Source organism: Peromyscus maniculatus, chromosome 14, assembly GCF_049852395.1.
Source record: "Peromyscus maniculatus bairdii isolate BWxNUB_F1_BW_parent chromosome 14, HU_Pman_BW_mat_3.1, whole genome shotgun sequence".
In the NCBI taxonomy this organism is placed as follows: Eukaryota; Metazoa; Chordata; class Mammalia; order Rodentia; family Cricetidae; genus Peromyscus; species Peromyscus maniculatus.
In genome coordinates this window covers 1,272,375-1,293,607 of record NC_134865.1, presented here as the reverse complement: position 1 = coordinate 1,293,607, position 21,233 = coordinate 1,272,375, and the positions used below count along the sequence as shown (strand labels likewise).

General features: G+C 42.2%; 2 protein-coding genes across 9 annotated transcripts in view; one reads left to right on the top strand and one right to left on the bottom strand.

The window, feature by feature from the left end:
- Positions 1–52: 52 nt before the first annotated feature.
- On the top strand, positions 53–17,526 carry Dmac2l (distal membrane arm assembly component 2 like). Of its 6 annotated transcripts, none has more exons than XM_006985440.4 (5): positions 53–133; positions 13,854–13,965; positions 16,010–16,218; positions 16,739–16,910; positions 17,408–17,526. In XM_006985440.4, exons 2-5 carry the CDS (start codon positions 13,859–13,861, stop codon positions 17,520–17,522), a joined length of 603 nt encoding a protein of 200 aa, XP_006985502.1. In that variant the 5' UTR covers positions 53–133; positions 13,854–13,858; the 3' UTR covers positions 17,523–17,526. The 6 variants fall into 6 exon arrangements, with proteins under 6 accessions (XP_006985502.1, XP_015859384.2, XP_042116481.1 ...); XM_016003898.3 differs by having other exon boundaries at positions 65–119; XM_042260547.2 differs by lacking the exon at positions 53–133 and adding an exon at positions 260–449.
- Positions 17,527–18,530: 1,004 nt separating this feature from the next.
- Positions 18,531–21,233, bottom strand: part of Cdkl1 (cyclin dependent kinase like 1) — a 44,138-nt gene continuing 41,435 nt past the window's right edge. For 2 of the 3 annotated variants that reach the window (XM_076550555.1, XM_076550556.1), the window contains exon 10: positions 18,531–20,685. In XM_076550555.1, the coding sequence (XP_076406670.1) occupies positions 20,578–20,685 (108 nt within the window). In that variant the 3' untranslated portion in view covers positions 18,531–20,577. The remainder of the gene's footprint in view (positions 20,686–21,233) is intronic. The other variant, XM_076550554.1, reaches the window with a different exon arrangement.

The following is a 21,233-nucleotide window of genomic DNA, read 5'->3' as shown; positions in this document are numbered from 1 at the left end:
CCCCCAGGCGAGGGCCAATGAAATGCCCGCTTTTGCCTTCCGTGGGCGTGGCCGCGGCTGGCCAATGGGCGGGCGCGGCGGAGGGAAAAGCCAGAGGGCGAAGGGCCGGCCAGACGCAGGTACGCTGCGCGTCGTGAGTAGAGAAGCGAGGGCGCAGGCGGGTACCGGGTGGTGGAGCCGCTCTCCCGGGCCTTGGGCGAGCGCTGGCTCGACCCGACCCCTGCGCTGGGCTGCCAGAGGAGGCCGTGCGTGGCGGGGGGACCTCTGGCTCCCGCGGCCTCTCCTTCGGCAATGGCCCCCTGGTCGGTTGGCGACGCCCTGGCCCCGGAGCCGGGGACTGGCAGCTGAGAAGCCACCTCCTGCCGCTCTCGGTCACCACCACGTCGGAGGCTTCTGGGCCCTTCGTGGGGCTTCCGATGGTGTCGTTCATGCGACTACTGACTCAGCTTGTAAATATTGGGCGCTGAGCTAGGCGCTGGGTGAAAGTAGACCGCTCGGTCCCTCTCATCATTTAGTGTTTTTTTTTTATTTTAATTTTTTAAAGATTGACTTATTTGTGAGTATGTGTGTGAAAGTGCCTGCGTGGGTTTATGTGCAGCACGTGTGCGCAGGAGCCCGCAGAGACCAGAAAAGGGAATCAAGGATCCCCTGGAACTGGAAGTGCTGGGTGATTGTAAGCCACCATGTGGGTGCTGGGAACCAAACCGAGTTCCTCAGGCAAGACTAGTTAGCAATCTTAATCACGGATCCTTCTCTCCAGTCCCAACCCTGTCTTAATCACTGGACCAAGATAAATGTTTATGTGTTAGAACTCACGGAGCAGGTCACTTTACTGTGTTTCCTCTACTGAGACCTATGTAATCACCTAAGGACCTTATAACTCTGTAAAAATGTGCGATTCTTTGTCACCATACCAGTGTAATTCCCATTCTCTGCTTGATGGCAGTTCTTTGTTTTTAGGGTTAGAACAGCTTCACAGGACCAAGAAAGAATGATAGAACTATTGCCGGAAGGACTTGGTTTGGTTCCAGCCAGTAAGTGGTGCAAGCTCAGGGAAATCTTATCACCCCTGCCTCACACAGTCTTCTGTTGTTGCTATTGAGCAGATAATAATGTATATGAGAATATTCATCAAACATTGAACTCAGCAAAGCATCAGCTTTTTATTATGCTTGAATGATGTATCTCATGAGCAGTACTAGACATTTTGTCTCATTGGTAGGGAGGAAACAGTGTTCCCTGTTTAGTTCATCACAGGTGAATAGCATTGATAGTTGGGTGTCTTAGTTAGGGTTTCTGTTGCTGTGAAGAGACACCATGACCACCACAACTCTTATAAAGGAAAACATTTAATTGAGGTGGCTTACATTTTCAGAGGGCTAGTCCATTATCATCATCATAGCCAGGAGCATGGTGCATGCAGGAAGACATGGTGCTGGCTGCATCTTGATATACAGGCAACAGGAAGTAGACTGAGACGCTGAGCAGTTTCTTGAGCTTTTATGAAACCTCAAATTCCACCTCTACAGTGACACACTTCCTCCAAGAAGACCACATCTACACCAACAAGGCCACACTTCCTAATAATGCCACTCCCTTTGAAAACCATTTTCTTTCAAACCACCATAGTCCACTCCCTGGCCCCCAAGACTTGTAGCCATATCATGATGCAAAAATGCACTCATTTTAACTTCAAAAGTCTCCATAGTCTATAACAGTTTATAAACATATTTAGAAGTCTAAAGTTCAAAGTCACTTTTGAGATTCATGCAATCTCTTAACTGTAATCACCTGTAAAATCAAAATCAAAAAGCAGATCACATACTTCCAATATAAAATGGTACAGGATATACATTACCATTCCAGAACATAGGGAAGGGAGCATGGTGAGGAAATACTGGACCAAAGCAAGACCAAAAGTCAGCTAGGCAGACCCCAAAATCTGCATCTCTATGTCTGTTGTCAAAGTGCTCTTCAGATTTCCAACTCCTTTTGGCTCTGCGCAACTTCGCCTGGTGGCCTCTCTAGTCCTCCCTTCAGAGACACCCCTGACACATGCCTGGCCTCAGTGTCTTTCCTTAGTCTTGGAGGAAGGTTCCATAATGCCTTTCTTCTGTCCTTGACTCTAAAGCCAGAACCATGTCACCAAAGCTGCCAAGTTCATTGCTTGCTGGGGCTGGATCATGGCTCCCTCATTCAATTATATCTTCACCAACTTTCTTTCCTTCACTACCTAAGCTTGGCTGTTTTGGAATTTATGCTGTAGACCAGGCTGGCCTCAAACTCAAAGATTCAAAAGCTTCTGTCTTCTGAGTGCTGGGATTGAAGGTTCTAAGCTTTTCTTTAGTTCCTTTTCACAAGTTGGAAAATTAGCTGGGTGGGATCTTGCCCTGAGGTCACCACTCCCTATATTCCATTTCTTAATCTATTTATCTCCTAGAACACAGGACTTAATTCCATACCACCTTTTGGTGTTCCTTTTCACCTTAAATTTATATTTTGTAATTGACCCTGCTCAGCTTTCTCCTTTTCATTATAAATCTTTATTAGAGCTACCACTAATAACCACATCACGGAGTCTATACTAGGCTGTTTTGAGATTTTTCTCTGCCAAAAGAATTGATCCAAAACTCGTTACTGTGGCCTCAGGCAAACTTTTTAGACAAGGGCAAAAAACAGCCACTTTCTCCGCCAAAATATCACAAGAATGATCTCTAGACAACAAACTAAAATTCTTCTCTGAAACTTCTTGAGCCAGCCCCCCACAGTTCAAATCACTCTTAGCACCACTGTCTCCCATGCTCCTACTAGTATGGCCCATTAAGCAGTGCTTAAAGCATTCACTGCTTTCATAACCCAAAGTTCCAAAGTCCAAATTCCTCCAAATAAAAACCTGGTCAGGCCTTTGACACCAATACCCCACTCCTAGTACCAACATCTGTTGTAGTTAGGGTTTTGTATTGCTGTGAAGAGACACCATGACCACCGCAACTCTTATGAAGGGAAACATCTAATTGAGGTGGCTTATATTTTCAGAAGTTCAGTCCATTGTCATCATAACTGGGATCATGATGGCAGACAGACAGACATGGTGCTGGCTGCATCTTGATATGCAGGCAGCAGGAAGTCGACTGAGACACTGGTTCGTTTCTTGAGCTTTTATGAAACCTCAAATCCCACCTCCACAGTGACACACTCCACTCCCTTAGAGGGCCCTTTTCTTTCAAAACACCACAGTTGTATTTTAAATTCCGTGTACTATTTTATGGTGATTGTAGGTTCTCATGCAGTTGTAAGAACTAATAGAGAGCCCATGTGTCCTACTTTGCTTTTTATTGCTGTGATAAATACCACGACCAAAAGAAACTTAGAAGGAAAGGATTTATTTCATCTCACAGCTTATAGTGCATCGTGAAGGGATGTCAGCAGGAACTGAAGCCACGGCCATGGAGGAGTGCTGCTTACTGGTTTGCTCAGTTTGGTTTCTTGTATACCTCAAGACCACCTACCCAGGGGTGGTACCACATACAGTGGGCTTGGCCCTTCCAAATCATCAATCAAGAAAATGCCCCACACTCCGTCATATGGAGAAATTTTCTTAATTGAAATTACCTCTCCCCGGATGACTCTAGAGTGTCAATTTGACCAAAAACTAAGACAATGGCCTCTTGTCAACTTGACACAAACACATCACTATTAAACCATAAACTTTCCGTTCTTGTTTGTTCCCAAGATACCATGTTACTTTTTAAAAAAAGATTTATTTATTTATTATGTATACAATGTTCTGTTTGCATGTTTGCCCGCAGGCCAGAAGAGGGCATCAGATCTCATTGTAGATGGTTATGTGTCACCATATGGTTGCTGGGAATTGAACTCAGGACCTTTGGAAGAGCAGCCAGTGCTCTTAACCTCTGAGCCATCTCTCTAGCCATTACTATTAATACCACAATACAGAATGTATAACTTTCATGTGTGTGAGTGTTTTGCCTGCATGTATGTTTGTATACCATGTGTGTGCCTAGTGCCTATGGAGGCCAGAAGAGGGCATTGGATCTCCTGGAACTGAGTTTTAAGTGCTCATAAGCTGCCATATGGGTTCTAGGAATCAAACATGAATTCTCTGAAAGAGCAACTTTTGTTGGAGTTTTTGGGCTCTTTTGGGGGGCCTGCCACCCAGCTCCCAAATAAATTGCACACAGAGGCTTTTTCTTACTTATGAATGCCCAGCCTTAGCTTGGCTTAGTTTCTAGTCAGCTTTTCATAAATTATCCATCCCATCTACCTTTTGCCTCTGGGCTTTTCCCATTCTCTTATTAGACCATCAGATGTTTTACACAGGCACAAACCACAGGTTCACAGAGTTAAACTAATGCAACATAAACAAAAGTAACACACCTTAAAATAATATTCTACTACTATAATATTCTACTGCAGTGCTCTTAATTGCAGAACCATCTTTCTAGCCCCTAAGAATAACTTTAAAAGTCCCACAGTCAGTAGATACGAGATGGTGTCAGCTACAGCAGTGTGGCATCCTGGTGTCTCTGCTGCTGGGCCAGACCTGCCAAGGGGTAGGACAGCCCATGTCGAGTGGAGCCCCCTGCAATGTGAGTTCAGCTCAGATGTGGAAGGCCCTCACCTACTTCTTAGCACTGCCCAGGATGGGAGTGAGGAAGATGCTCAACGTTTTCCTGAAGTTGCAACATGAAGAGCACTAGAGACTCAAGTTGGTTGCTTACCCCATCTCTGGATCAAGAGCAAGCCCTTTCCCTGGGACAGTGATAGCCATACCCATTTCCATAACTCTTGCATTAATCCATTTCCAGCTGGCTCTGGGGATGAGTGAAAAGAATCTGGACCTTCACCCAGGCAACAAGGGACCACACAGCACCGGTTTAACCATTACTGTGCATGTGGGCCACAAAAGCATGTGGGATGCTAAGCTCATCTTTCCTTCTATCAAGTGGGGACCGTTATACCCACCTTCCATCCCTTTGCTTGTGGGAGGAGGGGACTTTAATAAATAAACTTAGAAAAGACTCCTTCAGACTTTAACATTTTCAGAACTTTAAAAGGTCCAGTTTGGGGTCAAGGTCCTTTCTCGGGGAGACCTGGCCTTCCTTTCGGGAGTTCTGGATCTCTACACTGGACAGAGTCTGGAGATTGGTTGGTGCCCAGAGTCCCTGTTGCTGTGCTACAGTGTGTCCTGCCTTTCTTTCTGGAGTTTTTCTGATTATGTAGGTCAAAGGAAAACTTAGACTTCTTGCCAGTGCCAAAGGTCCCTAGGGGTCAGGCCTCTGCTGTCCATTACAGTAACTATACTCATTTTACCTTTGGTGATTAATGCTGCCACGTGACCTCTGCTAATCCAGGACTCAAACCTATCGCATTTACTTCAGTTGAGCAGCAGTGTCTGGCACAAGGAGAAGAGCAAGAAGAACAAAGCTCTTCAATGTGCTGGTGCCATGCCCATCATTTTCAGTTTCATAGGATTATTGAAGGGCATGTCTTCTGGACCCTCCCATTGTAGTGAACTGGGTTTTACATGTACCCATTCCAGCATTCCAGTTCCCCTGAGCCTTAGAATCCCTTCGTCAACATAAAGCCAAAGAATGTCAGATGTCTGCAGCTCCTTTTCTATAGGCCATCTTTTGACAAGCTCTCCAGCCAACCAGTTAAACTTAAGACAGTTCTTTAAGCTGTGTGAACTTCCACATTAAACCTAGAATCTTCACTCAGTGGCTCCATATTTATAAACTCATACTGATCCAGTTTTAGGTTCCTCCCACCATTGTCCCATATTTTAAAAATTCATTCCCATATAATTTCCCCAAGTTTTTGCTGAATGAATTGGCAAACTTATTAAGCTCTTTAGGGGTATAGCACACTTCCTCAAGGCCTGCACTTTCTTTCTCACCCCAAGGAGCCCGCTTAGCCTTGCATCTGGTTATAGGTACCGAGGGAACTGTTGGTGAGCACTGAGGGACATCTATGTTGTCTTGCTTGGCATCTCCTTCAGAAAAGGCCACTGCCAGTTCAGCAGACAAATGGAGGGTTTATTCCCTCAGACATGGGTAGAGAGGGCAGTCCTGCGGGGGATTGGGGTAGGGATGCATTCTCTACCAAGGGTAGAGAAACTTCTTCCTCATTGACACAAACCCTTCAGAGTCTGAGGTTCAAAGTTCTTAGCCTCATAAGAATCCTTCCACCCATTTCCTTCCAAAGGTACAGGATCCCACGCCTACCAATCAGTGTCTTACTTTAATTGCCACACCTCTTGAGGCAGGGATTGGAATTTTCACTGTAATTCCGCCAGTTTTATACTGAGGATTTGTATTTGATTTTCAGCCACTTGAGCTCGCTTCTCCTCCAGTGTACACTTAGAAGTTTTAGATTGCTTGTGTGCATCTCATCAGTTCTGTCACTGAGCTCATTCTTCTCCTGTCGTTGGTTGTTTTTTACTCTTTTGGCTTTTTGGGGGGTCTGCCACCCGGTTCCCAAATAAATCACACAGAGGCTTTTTCTTGCTTATAAATGCCTGGCCTTAGCTTGGCTTATTTCTAGCCAGCTTTCCTTATCTTTAAATTATCCTGTCTGTCGTTTGCCCCTGGGCTTTTCTGTTTCTTACTTCTGTATATCTTACTTTCACTCTTACTCCTTGGCTAGCTGGGTGGCTGGCCCCTAGCATCCTCCTCTCCTTATTCTCTTGCTTTCTCTTCTTTTCTTCTCAGATTTCTCCTTCTGTTTATTCTCTTTGCCTGCCAGCTCCGCCTATCCTTTCTCCTGCCTCAGTATTGGCCATTCAGCTCTTTATTAGACCATTGGGTGTTTTAGACAGGCAACAAATGTAACACATCTTAAAATAATATTCTACAACATTCTCCAGAGATACCAAAAGTGACCAGCCAGCATTGTCATTTTCTTTCTCTTTTTTTGCAAATTGTCTTTTTTTTTTTTTTAATGTAGAGAGTCACTAAATTCCTTGCTCTTCATAAGAGGTGAATCAGAATCATCAAATGCTTTTATCTCAGTAAGTTCTTTAAATGGCTCACACCTTAGACTTGGAGCATTTTGCATGCTACTAGGAAAACCTTCAGTTACTATACGTTTTGGCAAGTTGGAAAGCCAGCTCCAGAAACCACAAGCCTACTAGAAAAACTCATCCTTATGATTCCATTTCTCTAGAACCACTCATGGTATCACAATCTGTATTAGTCAGTGCTCTCTAAAGAAACAGAACAAATTGTGTGTGTGTGTGTGTGTGTGTGTGTGTGTGTGTGTGTGTGTGTGTGTGTGTGTGAATGTCCTTCAAGATAGATGAACTTGCTATCAAGAGTGAGGGAAAGAAGGCAAAAAACAAAGTTTCCTTCTATGTCCTTTTTTGTGAGCTGCCACAAGAAGATAAAGCCCAGATTTAGAGTGGGTCTTCCTGCTTCAAATAATCCAAAGGAAATCGCTCCTCACTAGAGTGTCCAGGAACTTGGGCTTTAGGGTCAGATGCAATCAAGTGGACAACTAGGATTAGCCATCACTTCATTTTGTCCATCTCCCCCAGTGATAAAATCTTGTAAGCTGTAGTACAGTATCATACTGGCAATTGACATAGTCCCTCAGATGTCCCCAGTGTTACATTTCTGTGTGTAGTTCTATAAATTATCATCACTGATGTAGAGGTTTATGCCCAGCATCATAATCAAGATAACAATTGTATCACAAGGATCCTTCCAGACATCCTTTTTGACCACAACTTCCCCTGGTAACTCTCCTGTTATTCTTCCTTTCCATAATTTTGTCATTTTAAGATAGCTTGATACTTAAAAGCACTTACTGCTTGTATTAGTCAGGGTTCTGTAGAAGAACAGAACTTATTAAATGAATATATATGCATGGGGGGATTATTAGAATAGCATAAAGGCTGTGGTCCAGCTAATCCAGCAAGGGCTGTCTACCAATGGAAGGTCCAAGAATCCAGTAGCTGTTTAGTCCACAAGGCTGGATGTCTCAGCTGGGCTTCAGTATATGCCAGAATCCTGAAGAAGTAGACACTAATGCCAGTGAAGGAATGGACTTGCTAGTGAGAGAGAGAGCAAGCAGGCAGAGAACTTCCTTCTTTCATGTCCTTACGTAGGCTGCCACAAGAAGGTGTGGCCCAGATTAAAGGTGGATCTTCCCACAGCAAAAGATCTGTATTAGAAATTAGTCTTCACATTTCAGATGATCTAAATAAGAAAAATCTTTCACAGGTGTGCCCAGCTGTTTGGGTTTCAGTTAATTTCAGTTGTAGTCAAATTGACAACCAAGAATAGTTATTACACTGCTCTTGCAGAGGACCAGGATTCTGTTACCAACACCTACATCGGAGGCCCATGGCCACCTATGACTGCAGTTGCAGAAGATCTCATGTTCTGGCCTCTTCAGGCACACACAAATACATAAAAATAATAAACCTTTAATAAAAGGCTGTGCAAGTGTAACTATATAGTACACAAGCTTTGGGATTGGCCTTACATATAATCCTTTGACAGTCATCCACATTGTTCCTTGTGGTGCATTCCTTGTAATCCTGAGTAGTTTTCAGTAATGTCTATACTAAGCATTGTAGCCAACCATTCCTGAGATGTCTGCAGTTTTTGCATCATAAATATTGTGAACATTGTTGTGCAGCTTTTTGTACAAACCTGTTTTCTCTAGGATAAATGCTCAAGAGTCTGCGTGCTAAGTCATATTTAAAAGTTTGTCTAAATAACCACCAAATGATTTCCAAAGTAACTGTACCCGGGTTTGAGTGGTCCAGTTTCTCCTCATTGTCAGCAGCCTTAGATGCCGCTACTGTTTTGTCTTAACCATTCTGATCCATGCATAGTAGGGATGACTTGGTTTGTGGAAGGCACATTTGATTTGCTGGGGGACAGCTTGGAGGTAGAGCATGAGGATGAACAAGACCTGTAGTTCCAGGTCCTGGAGAAAGAAAGTCAAGACAAAAGGACAGTGGTGATTTAATACTTCATTGAATACACAGTTATAGAGGGGGTGGGCTGTGATTAGATGTCTGTGGGCCACCTGGCCTGTAGTCAGACCTTTTGTCTTCCTTTGTTTATATTTTAACTAGTTTGTGATTTTGAGCACGTGCCACTTACTTTAGGAGGATGAAAGAATATACAAGCTATTCTCTGCTTGCCTTATTTGAAGATCTACACAATAGTTTGTTTCAGTCATTTCAAATAAGAATTTACCTTTCATTCATATACTCTGTAATATACTGACCCCTCGCTCCTCAGCAAGAGCCTATAAAGAGTTAGTTTGGTGAATATCATGTGATGCCCCAAGAATGGTTGGAGGACCTTTGCTTCTACCTCCTAACAAATTACTCCGTCAGTTTCACTTAATTCAGACCCCAAGTAGTCAACTATGAGTAGTTAGTTTACGGTGGAATAGAGTTGTGTTTAAGGGAAACTTACCCATTCTGATGCTCCACCCCTGTCTCCACACTACCACTGTCAAGAACTAATTCACTCTTTGGCCAACAAACTAGCCATCAATTGATAGCCTATTCAGGAATGCATTTAATATAATAATCAAAAACTCCACCTTTAAAATACTCACTTTATGCAAATGAAGAAGTGCTATCAAATCTACTTAGAAAACTGTGTGTGTGTGTGTGTGTGTGTGTGTGTGTGTGTGTGTGTGTGTGTGTTTTAGAAACACTGTTATAAAATTAGGGCTGCTTCTGATAGTAAACAGAAGTGTGTTTCCTTTTTATAATTTAAATTTCTCAATTATTTATTGCATCAGTCATACAGCAACACCAGTTTTCTTACCTGCGTTTCACCGGTTTAACTTTCCGGCATCACATATACCAGCTCACCACCAGAGGTCTCCTCTTTCCATGTAGAAAGCATCCCAACTGTTGCTGCCTGGTTTCAAGCAGGAAGTGTTCTCAGAAGTCAGTCAGCAAAGCTGAAGTTGAAAATGTAAAAACTCACCAAATTTTAAGTCTTTATTTCTACATATAAATTCAATTTTTACTATAACTCGGTATAAGGATAACAGCTAATGTTTTTATAAATCATAGCTGAAATAAAGCTGGCCTTACTTTTATTTAAGCTGGATTAAAAAATGAACCAAAATGACTCCAGCAGAAGTATTGAGGGCTCGGAGTGCTCTTCCATTTGCTGAGTGACAGAATCTCTGGCCTGACTGTTTCACATGGGTAGCTGGCCACTGAAGAGTGCTCATCAACAGATACCGGTAAACTTTTGCATCATGTTGAAAAAATGGAAATAAGTAGTCCTTGTTCCTCTTTTAGCCCTGCCTGCTCCTCTCCCTGCCTAATCTTCTTCACTGAAAACTCTTTTAGTTTGTGAGACAGGGTCTCACTGTGTAGTCCTGGGTGGAGCTTACTAGGTAGACCAGGCTGGCCTTGAACTCACGGAGATCTGCCTCTGCCTCCCAAGTGCTGGGATTAAAGGAGTCAGCACAGACTGCTTGAAAACTCTTAATCACTGTTTAAGACTCAGCTAAGAAAAAATCTCTAGTATGAATCCTTCCTCACCCTTTTAGGCTTTCACGCACCGTCCGTGCCTCCAAGTACCACATTGGCTAGTGCTTGTGTTTCCCTGTCGTCTGTCTTCTCCATTAGACCATGGAGTCTACGAGGACAGGATGGGGGTCTTTCTTTGTACTTCTCTTGCTGCTGCTTTGTCTCACCATTGGTTTGTACTAAGTATAGCAAACATTCAGTGAGCATTTATGAATGAATGAATGAATGAATGAATGAATGACTAGGTGGGATTCACTCATTTAAATGAGAAGTTGGATAAGCTTTTGACAGATGAAATTGGGGGTGGAATTAATAGAGGGAACAGCCTGGGTAGAGGATGAAAAAGCATAGATTTGTAAGTGAAATTGGCAACAAAGGAGTTGTCCGGGTGGACATAGGTGGAGAGAGCTTTAACAAAAGTCTGGCAAGGCTGAGACTGCCGATGTGGTGGAGGCAGATTGGTGGTGATGACGACAGCCTTGGTAGAAAGATGGAGATAAAGATGGAGTCTGAGAGGTACCATCAGTTGAATAGTTGAGTACTTGCCTAACAGGTACTCAGCCCTGTGATCAATTCCCAACAACTGTCAAAAAAGGAGGGTTGGGGAAGACCAGAGGAGGAAGGGGAGGTGTGAGAAGAGCAGGTGGGCCCCAGATTCCATCAAAAAGGAGGGGTTGGGGAAGACCAGAGGAGGAAGGAGAGGCGTGAGAAGAGCAGGTGGACCCCAGATTCTGTTATCAGGCCTCAACATCCCACTGTTTCCTCAGCTTTCACATGCTTCCCACTCAGGCACTTTTTAAGTCGTCTTCTCCCTTTTGAGTTCTAGAATCATCCAGGGCCCCGACTGGTAGGGAAGAGCACTAGGTTCAAATGCAACACTGACACGAATTAGCTCTGAAACATTGAGCAAGTTCCTTTAGAGCCATGCATTTATTAATGCCCCACCTTGTTCCAGAAAGGATTTAGAGTGTCAGCATGTTACTTAATATCAAGGCTTCAGTTTCCTCATCTCTAAAGGAGAGGTTTCATGTAGCTGACCTAAGTTCCTTCCAGCTCTTACACTTTGTGACTCTGATTCCAATGATGATGTTGGCCATCTTCCCTTAGGAGTCCTGCCAACACTTCCTATTTAGACTAGGAAAAGCTAAAAGGAAAAAGAAGTGAGCCCACAACCCTGACCCACTGTTTACTTATAGCGGTGTGTATGTGTGATGTGTGTGTGTCTGTTTGTGCTCACATGTGTGTGTTTGCATGTGGAGGTCAGGGTCAACATTGAATGTCCTCAGTCTCTTTCTGTTGTGGGCTATCCACTAGACACATGGGTTTAAGCCAATAGAAAGTCTTTATTAGCTAACTGGTGACTACACTGAATATTCAGGATCCCAGTGTAGCCCCAAGGCTTTCTCAGGGTGAGCTTTTAAGCACAAAAACCATATCCTTTATTGACATACTTCAGTTAAAAACAACAGTTAGCCAGAAGTGGGATGACAGAAGCCAAAAAGCAAGGTTGGTGTATTTACCAACTGTGAATTCTGATGGATTGGGTCTTTGTTTTCATTTTGGCTAGTGGTGCTGTCTGTGTGCTGAGTATTATGGCCTGAGTGGTATTTCCATCATGGGGTCAGTTGTGCTAAGTTCTGAGGCCCTGTTACATTTCTACCTTATTTCTTAGAGGTTCTCACACTGAATCTGGAGCTCGCCAATTAGGCTAGACTGGCTGGCCAGTGAGGGATCTTTCTATGTCTACTCTCCCACCACTGGGATTATAGGTGCATGCTGCCAAATAGGCTTTTTACATGACTGCTGGGGGTCCGAACTCAGGTCCTCACGCTTGTGGACAAGCACTTTACTCAGTGCACCATCCTTGTTATTGGCTTCTGATAATGACATCACCATCCTGCCAGTGATCCAGGACCAAGGCTTAGTATCATCTTCAGGTCTTCTAGCTCTTATTTCTAAATGTCCCTTACTGAGCCATATGGAATCTTAGCTCTACCATTCTATCCTTCTGTGGCTAAGCCTTTTCCTATACAGCCCTTGCTAGCTATTTCTGTACCATTCTGACTTATTTATTTATTTTGAAACAGACTGTAGCCATATTGTTTGGGTTAGCCTCCAGTTCCTGTGCTAAAGTGAGCCTCCTGCCTCAGCCTCCGAAGTAGCTAGGATTATAGGACCAGGTCACCATATCTGACTTGAGCTGTGGTCTTGATGCTGCTGTCTGAGTGAATTTCCCAGAGCACAGCTTCAACGAAGCCAGTTCTCTGTTCTGGTATCTCAGTGACTCCCTGCTGTCTGCAGAACGTGGTCCAGAGAGCCTGGCTGCGGCCTGAGCTATGACCTGGTGGAGCAGACTCTTCTCTTCTTGACCTTCGTGGACAAACCAAACCGACCTACAATATGCCTTACTTTCCTGCCTTGGCTTATAATCTGTCATAACTTACCTGGCTTTTTTGTCTGTTGAATCATCTCTATCCATATTTTAGCTCTTTCAAGGCTTGTATCAAGTCTTGTCATTTATTTTAACTACTTGGTGACTCGGGCCACTCCATCCTGGACTAACTTATAATTTCCCCAAGGACAGAGACCACATTTTACTTTTCTTGCAACCCTAACCCTCACACCTGGCCCACTGCTAGAGAACCTGAACTGAGATAAACTGAGACTTAATCAGGAATTATTTTCTCAGCTCATGGCTGGAAATCATCTGAACAAATCATCTCTTTTCACAAATGAGAAAATCCAGGGTCAGAGAAGTGAAATTGCTTGCCCAGACTTCTCAGCTGCCTGATGTAGGTTTGTGTGTGCTCTGGCGACCCACTTGTGTCTTTATCCTAAATAGACCTGCTTTTATTTTCCTTTCCCTGCTTGGATGGAAACACTGTCACCGTGTCACATTGTTCCTTACGGGACTGTAGTTTGTCATTTTGTTTTTGAAATGTATATTGGAAGTGGAGCTGGTTTGAGCAAATCTATAGTTATATAAAAAAAATAAACATTAAGGGGCAACACTGCAGACAATTAAGGTTCAAACAATGAAATTTAAGATAGAAGGGACCTTAGACATCATCTAGTCCCAACCTCTCATTTTGAGTAAATAAGAAACAAACAAAACCCAAGAATTGGAGACAGGAGTGGCTGGTCAATAACATGAACTATCGGTACAAGGATTGACACTGAAGCTGTGGGATAGTTACTAGATGTATGGGACTCTGGCTGATGAGTTCATGGGGGTCTGTTTTGTGTGTCTAGATCAAATGATGTGGGGCTCTGGTTGATGAGTTCATGGGGGTCTGTTTTGTGTGTCTAGATCAAATGATGATGTTTGGAAAAATTTCGAGGCAGCTCTGCAGCTTAAAGAAAAGCCCACGGTCATGTGACTCCAGATACTTCTGGGAATGGTTAAATACAGTGTTTAACAAGTAAGTGACTCTAATTAAGTGAAGAAATGTGGGGATTTTTATAACTGGACAGGTTCTAAATTGCTCTTTGGCTAATTGGTTATTTCTTGTGTTTCAAATTATTTTTCTTTTGAACAATATGCATAGTATGATCCTAATTTTTTTTATAAACAATAAAACATAAACAGAAAAGTACCTTATAAAATATTAAATTGCTTGTCTGGGATACAGAATATTAGTGTATTTTTATTTTTTAAGATTTTTTCATTTTTACTTTATGAGTATGTGTGTTGGCTGCATGTATAGAAGGTGCATCACATGTGTGCCTGGTGCCCACAGAGGTTAGAAGGGTATCATTTCCTGGAACTGGAGCTGCAGATAGTTGTGAGCCGCCATGTAGGTGCTGGGAACTGAACCCAGGTCCTCTATAAGAGCAATAAGTGCTCTTACCCAGTAAGCCATCTCTCCATTCCCAAGTGGGTTTTTTCTTATTTTATTCTTATTTCTGTTGATGCCCTTCAAATGATCTAAAACAAATTTTTATTCTTTTTTATACTCAACAGTATATGTAACTTTGAAATAGCTCATTCTCTTTCTTCTTAAGGAATGTTATTAGCATTTTGAGTCCTACTAGGAGAACTCTGGTGTTTAAAAACATGCCTTTTGCCGGGCGGTGGTGGCGCACGCCTTTAATCCCAGCACTCGGGAGGCAGAGCCAGGTGGATCTCTGTGAGTTCGAGGCCAGCCTGGACTACCAAGTGAGTCCCAGGAAAGGCGCAAAGCTACACAGAGAAACCCTGTCTCGAAAAACCAGGAAAAAAAAAAAAAACATGCCTTTTATCCCAGCACTCGGGAGGCAGAGCCAGGCAGATCTCTGTGAGTTCGAAGCCAACCTGGTCTACAGAGTGAGTTCCAGGAAAGGCACAAAAGCTACACAGAGAAACCCTGTCTCGAAAAACCAAAAAAAAAAAAAAAAAAAAAAACACCTTAGTGTAGCCAGATGTGGTGGCTCACACTTTTAATCCAAGCACTTGAGAGACAGAGACAGGAGAATCTCTGTGAAGTCAAGGGCAGCCTGGTCTACATAAGTGAGTTCCAGAACACTCAGGACTACATAGAGAAAAATTTAAATAAATTAGAATAAATAAAAAACAAAAACTTAGTATGTGGCATACTCAGAAGTACTGTATTGAAACAGGTATGACAAACTCATTGCTTAACCTCACCATGTGACTGCAAAGGAAAGGGCATTGCAGAAATTAGTAAATAGCACAGAGAGGCTAATTTGAAAATGGTTTCAAAATTATTCCCTTTTTAATAGTTTGTTTGTTTGTTTGTTTAAGACAGAGTCTCTATGTAGCTCTGGCTGTCCTGGAACTCAATATGTAGACTGGGCTAGCTTCAAACTCATAGAGATCCAGCTGCCTCTCCTGGGATTAAAAGTGCGCCACCATACCTGGCTTCTTGTTAATGTTTTATCAGTAAGGAAAACTGGTCCCCAGATAGTCACTATATTGTGATAGGGATCTTCTATCACAAGCTCCATGACACATTTGAATGCTTGCCTAACATAGGGAAGACCTGGCTTTAAGCCCTAGAACCAAAACAATAAATTAAATCCCACCATGTCCGGTATGAGAGCACATATCTGTAATCTCTCCACTGAGCAGGCAAAGGGGAAAAGATCATGAGTTCAAGGCTAGCCTGGCTGGCACAGTGAGACTCTGCCTCCAAAACGTTGGTAATTATATTGCTATATCTTGTTAGAGCTTCCAGAGAGTAAAACTAAACCAAAAAAAAAAAAAAAAAGAAAAGAAAGAAAGAAAGAAAAAGGAAAAAGTAAGCAAAAGCGCTCAAGAGAGCCACAGGTTTTTTTTGTTGTTGTTTTTTGTTTTTTGTTGTTGTTGTTGTTGTTTTTTTTTTTTTTTTTTGTAGTTCCCATTAATACATTTACTCCTCGGTCATTTGAAATAAAAATTGATTTCTGGTCCGTCTTTATATTGGTGAACACAACTAAGAAACTAGTGGCAAGGGACGAGAACTACCTCTGTTTTCTTGTCAACAGAGTAGACTATGAACGCATCAGGGATGTTGGCCCTGACAGGGCAGCATCTGAGTGGCTACTTCGGTGTGGGGCCAAAGTACGCTACCGTGGCCACCAGAAGTGGCTACAGGATTACAACCACATCCCAGGAAGCTCTGAGGGCAGATACAAGATTCAAGCAATTGATGCCACCGATTCTTGTATCATGGATGTTGGACTGGATCACATGGGTAAGTCCCAGCCATTCGCTTTTAGGGCATGCAGGTGATTTACAATGAATGTTTTGTTACAGTTTGCTCACTGTTACAGTCATGGTCATGTATTTCAGTAAAATGGATTGTTTATTCCTGTGTTAGATATTTATCTTCAAAATGAATAGAGATCATGTGATATGCACCTTCCTCCCTTATGAGCATCTCTCTGTGTTCTTTTGTTCACTTAAAATTCAAAGCTTGTTTGATTTGGTCAGACTATCTTAGTCAAACTCATGTCTTTGTGAGCCCCTCAGCAACATAACACTAATATATCCAGACAGCTTCTGCTCATGTGGGAATTTCTTTCTTCCAATACCTGCGCATATGACTTCAGAGTGGCCCTTGCACCAGCCCACGCTGTGTAAGGAATATGTCATATGGTCAACAGGGTTTCCATAGAATGGTCAAAGCCAGGACAGTCTTGTCTGTGAACCAAGGACTGTTAGTCATGGTAATAGTAAAACGGATTCTCAAACTGTACGTTTCCCCCCCCCAGAGGGCCTAGAGCATGTTGAAAAAATCATACTATGCAAGTGTCATTATGTTGAAGATAGCTGTTTGCAGAGGCTTAGTCAACTTGAAAAATTACGGAAAAGTCTGTTGGAAATGGAGATCATCGCCTGTGGGAATGTCACAGACAACGGCATCATTGCTTTGCGACATTTTAGGTAAGTGGTCAAAGCCAGAACTTGATGAGGTAGATAATCAGAATATGAAACAGTAATCTCAGATCGCAGGCAGTTTGAGATGTTTGAAACACTGGAACCAAAGGACTAAACCGTTTATCTCTTAACTAGCTGCTTTATCTGGCTGCTTCAAGGCTTCTTCCTCTTACAGAAACTTAAGTACCTTTAAGAACTTCAGGTGGTGTTTGTTTGTGTTATTATTAATATTTATGTACAAAGGGTAGCTGTTTTGTATGTGTATAGGAATAAAAAGACTCAGAAATGTCAATGAAATAAGGAAAATGATAATTTTAAAGTCTCGCATGAGTTTCATTTAAAGTAGCCTTCCAATACTATTGCTCTAAAAGCCATTTGGAAGGTATGTGGTGATGTAAATACCTTCTACATGTTACTTTTCCTGAACATCATATAAATTGAATTCATTTTTACAGCCATAAAAGGCCACACTCAAGTGACTTTGTTTTTTTCTCTGTTTGCAGGAACCTCAGGTATTTGTACTTAAGTGATCTTCCTGGAGTCAAAGATAAAGAAAATCTTGTCCAAGTCTTTCAAACAGCACTACCTTCTCTAGAACTAAAATTAAACCTGAAGTAAAATACGTGTCTGATTTCAGTACAAAGGGTCACTTGAAATTGCTCATACTAAATAGCTACACATACTACATAATCACCAATAGAACTAAGGAGGTGTTTTAATAATGGAGAAGTAGGGAATAATATTTAAAAGTGACTCACTAAAGTTACTTAGTTGGAAGTGAGAAATTATGTACATTGAATCACTTTTAAAAATATGACATAACATTTTAATTCTAATGTCTTCCTCATTGGCATGTATACTGTATGTATTGCTTGGTGTAGATATTGACATAGAGATCTCTAAACTGCATCGCAAATATTCTTTTTTGTATTACAATAATTTATATCTTTAAAGGCCCTGAGGCATGTTGCTGTAAATACCCGATTATGGCCGGGCGGTGGTGGCGCACGCCTTTAATCCCAGCACTCGGGAGGCAGAGGCAGGCGGATCTCTGTGAGTTCGAGGCCAGCCTGGGCTACCAAGTGAGTTCCAGGAAAGGCGCAAAGCTACACAGAGAAACCCCCGTCTCGAAAAACCAAAAAAAAAAAAAAAAAAACCCGATTATGAAGAACTGAAAGCTCAGTTACAGATTCAGTGATGGAGTTGGCTGTGCACAATTGTGGGTGGTGTTGAGAACAGCACGCTGTATTACTTCCCGGGATTTGCACACGTTGCTCAAGCTCCTGCATTTCTGTGTTCCTAATAGGACATACTCTTTAAAAATACCCTTTCTCGGAATGAAGAGTGCTGGTTAATTCATCCTACTTCTAAGCTTGGGCGACTGCTGGATAGAACTGAACACAGGTTCTCGTCTATACCCAACTAGTTTTGCTGGTAAAACAAAGCAGGAACCAGGCTGTCCTTACTCCCTATCTACTTCAAACAGAATGTTAGTGTGCTGATTAAAAGCTAAATGTTGCTGTCCCTCAAATATTTTGAATGCTACCTCCTATGAACTCAAGGGACATAAAAATATAAACATGAAAATGAATTTTATATCTAGAAAACACTAATAAAGAATGTCATAAGGGGATAAAAACTAGTCTTTAATTTTTTACCTGAAATAGCTGTAATTCCATCATTGTTTGTTCTATGCTGATTCATATGTAGGTCTCTGTATACATGGTTGGTTATCAGGTTGCTGAATATGAATTTGACTAGGAATGACCTGCAGTGCAGCTCTCAGGCGGAAAAGGGAACTCCAGCTGGTTTTAGAACTCTGCTTATAAAAAAAAAACACCCTAATTCATGGGAAAATGCAAAATACATATATCACTGTCATTTGCAAGTCAGAAAATAGTAAATAAAAACAAAGACAAGGTAGAAGACATGTAGAATGGTCTCATGTGGTGTGTGCTGATTCCACGTGGGAGAGGAGGTTTGCAGGTTTGCTCAAATTTCCACTGAGCGTAGGCATAAATGTAATAGACTGCACCAAAGAAAGGCAAGCCCTTTACTCAGGTCTGTTTCGGTACTGTGTGGCCCAACAGCTAATCCGTCATGACTTCATCTGGAGAGACTTTTCTAGTCTACAGTTTCCTGTGAAACTACTGGAGAAATGAGGCAGTTACCATCATTTGCTTCCTTCAAATACATGTTTATTGATTTAAGAAGAGGGTTGGGGGAGGCAATTTTAACTATTCACAGAAGTTGATACCCTTCCTTGTCATTTAACATGGCTATTTAAGAGGAATTGAATAACACCGGGGCTGTTATTTAACCCACCGTCAGGTCTATGGAAGAAGCTTCATATACTTAGGAAGCCTTAATTTGCCTTGGAGTAGCCAAGGTTATTGAACAGAATTAAGTAAACTGCGTAGCAGGAAGTGAGCGGGGCTAAGTGATGTCATGAAATTAACCCAGGAAGAAAAATGAGAGTGCAGCAGAAATGTTGTAAAGGTGCAGGAAAATAGAGCTTTGAAATGCATGTCTGAGAACTCCTGTGAACCAGGAGCACCAACCGGAAATGACAGAGAGAAACTGAGACGGGCTTACATGCCCGTGTCCAGGGGGCAGCGAAGAAAAGCTTGGCTATCCGCAACAATAAACCGAGTCGAAGGTCATTTTAATTTTAAGTCTCACTGTTTAGAAATCCCCTGTGTTCGTTTTACCACTTCCTCGTTTGTTGTACTCTATTCATTAGCATGGTATGTACACATACATATGTGTACATGTGTGTGAGTGTGTGTATTCACAGACATATACATGGACATGATATATATAATGTAATAAGAGATACTTTAAGGAGAGAATATCAATTAGCAATCTGCGTGTTTCCTGATTCACATTAAAGTCCACAAGCAGTTATGTCTAAATCCAGATCATGTGAGTTCTGCTTATAGAACAGCCTTCAGGTGTGAGGGTGAGCTGAAAAACAGAGTGATAATTATTTTCTGGCTGACAGGTTCTTTCTGTGAGGCCTGTGAGTCTTGTTCTATCTATCCCTTTCTGATGCATCCTTTCTTAGGATAAAGATAAAAGTAAATGCAAGAGATGTATAAGTATCTCATTGGTTATACAAGCATAAAACCTACAAAGTTTTAAGACGAGATATTTCTATCAAATTAGATATCCTAAAACATGTCTTCAAACAGAAAAATCAAGAAAGAGCAAATAGGAAATAGAATCACAGACATTCTGACTTCAGGGACTAAAATCATACTTAAATATGATTTGAAAACAACAGTAGAGATAGGACTCAAGGCAAGACAGATCTAAAGAAACGCATGTGGACATTTCATAATCCGCTTTCCCCACGTGGCATATGGCAAACTGAAGCAGAAGTCCTTTCGACATCATCTGTTGCGGCTACGGGCAGTAGACACCGTTCATGTTCAGTCTTCAAGCTCCGCTGCTTAGATAAGCAAACGGTGAAACCCCAAGCTTTTGCTCTCTTCTCTGGACAGCTCCACCAAGCATGGGAGTCTGGATCTGGAATTTCTCTTCATATCTTGCCAAGCGGCCTCCAGCTTCTCCTGTCTGTGTTTTCTCTTGATATGTGGTCACTACAGGAATCAAATGTCGACATTTTTTTTTCTTCAAATTATTGGTTCTTCATCACTCTGTCTGCTCCTTAAATATTTGGAAAATGGTAGTTAAATTTCTTGGTACTACACTGGTACTTCTTATTGTCCAAGGCTGGGAGGATGCTGCTGCTAGTTAGCTGAGGTAGGTACTGCAACTGAAAACAAAACACAAAGTCAGGTTCAAAACTAGGCCATGCAGGGGGTTTCATTACTATTTAGAATACATCACAAAAGAAAGAGCTTTGGAGGTACAGAAATAATCTTTCTCTTATGAAATCCAGAACCGGAGAGGGGGAGAAGTGTTTCAATTTGGATTTTCCTTTTCTTTCAAAGGTTTGATTTATATTTTCAAAGCAGCCCAAGCCAGGTATGTTGGCACAAAATGTAATTCCAGCACTCAGGGAGCTGAAGCAGTAAGGTCACAATGGACCAGCCTGGGTTACATAAGGAGACCTGCCTCAGAACAGAGCAAAAACACAAAAGCAACCAAGATCTTGGGTTAAGTTCCCACCACCATGCACAAACACACAGAACCCACCTTAAAAAGGAAAAACACAGGACTGGAGGTGTATCTCAGTAATAACTTGTTGCTTACATGTGAGGGGCCCCAGCACCAAACATACACACACACACACACACACACACACACACACACACACACACACACAAAGAGAATTTAAAGACTATGGAAGAGCAGGTGATA

Bases quoted from the DNA above. Each gene is read 5' to 3' on its own strand.
- Dmac2l (XM_076550557.1), top strand. From the start codon at position 5,469: ATGCCCATCATTTTCAGTTTCATAGGATTATTGAAGGGCATGTCTTCT. The intron at 16,219-16,738 runs GTAAGTCCCAGC...TCCCCCCCCCAG, and splicing joins TGTTGGACTGGATCACATGG to AGGGCCTAGAGCATGTTGAA. The intron at 16,911-17,407 runs GTAAGTGGTCAA...CTCTGTTTGCAG, and splicing joins ATTGCTTTGCGACATTTTAG to GAACCTCAGGTATTTGTACT.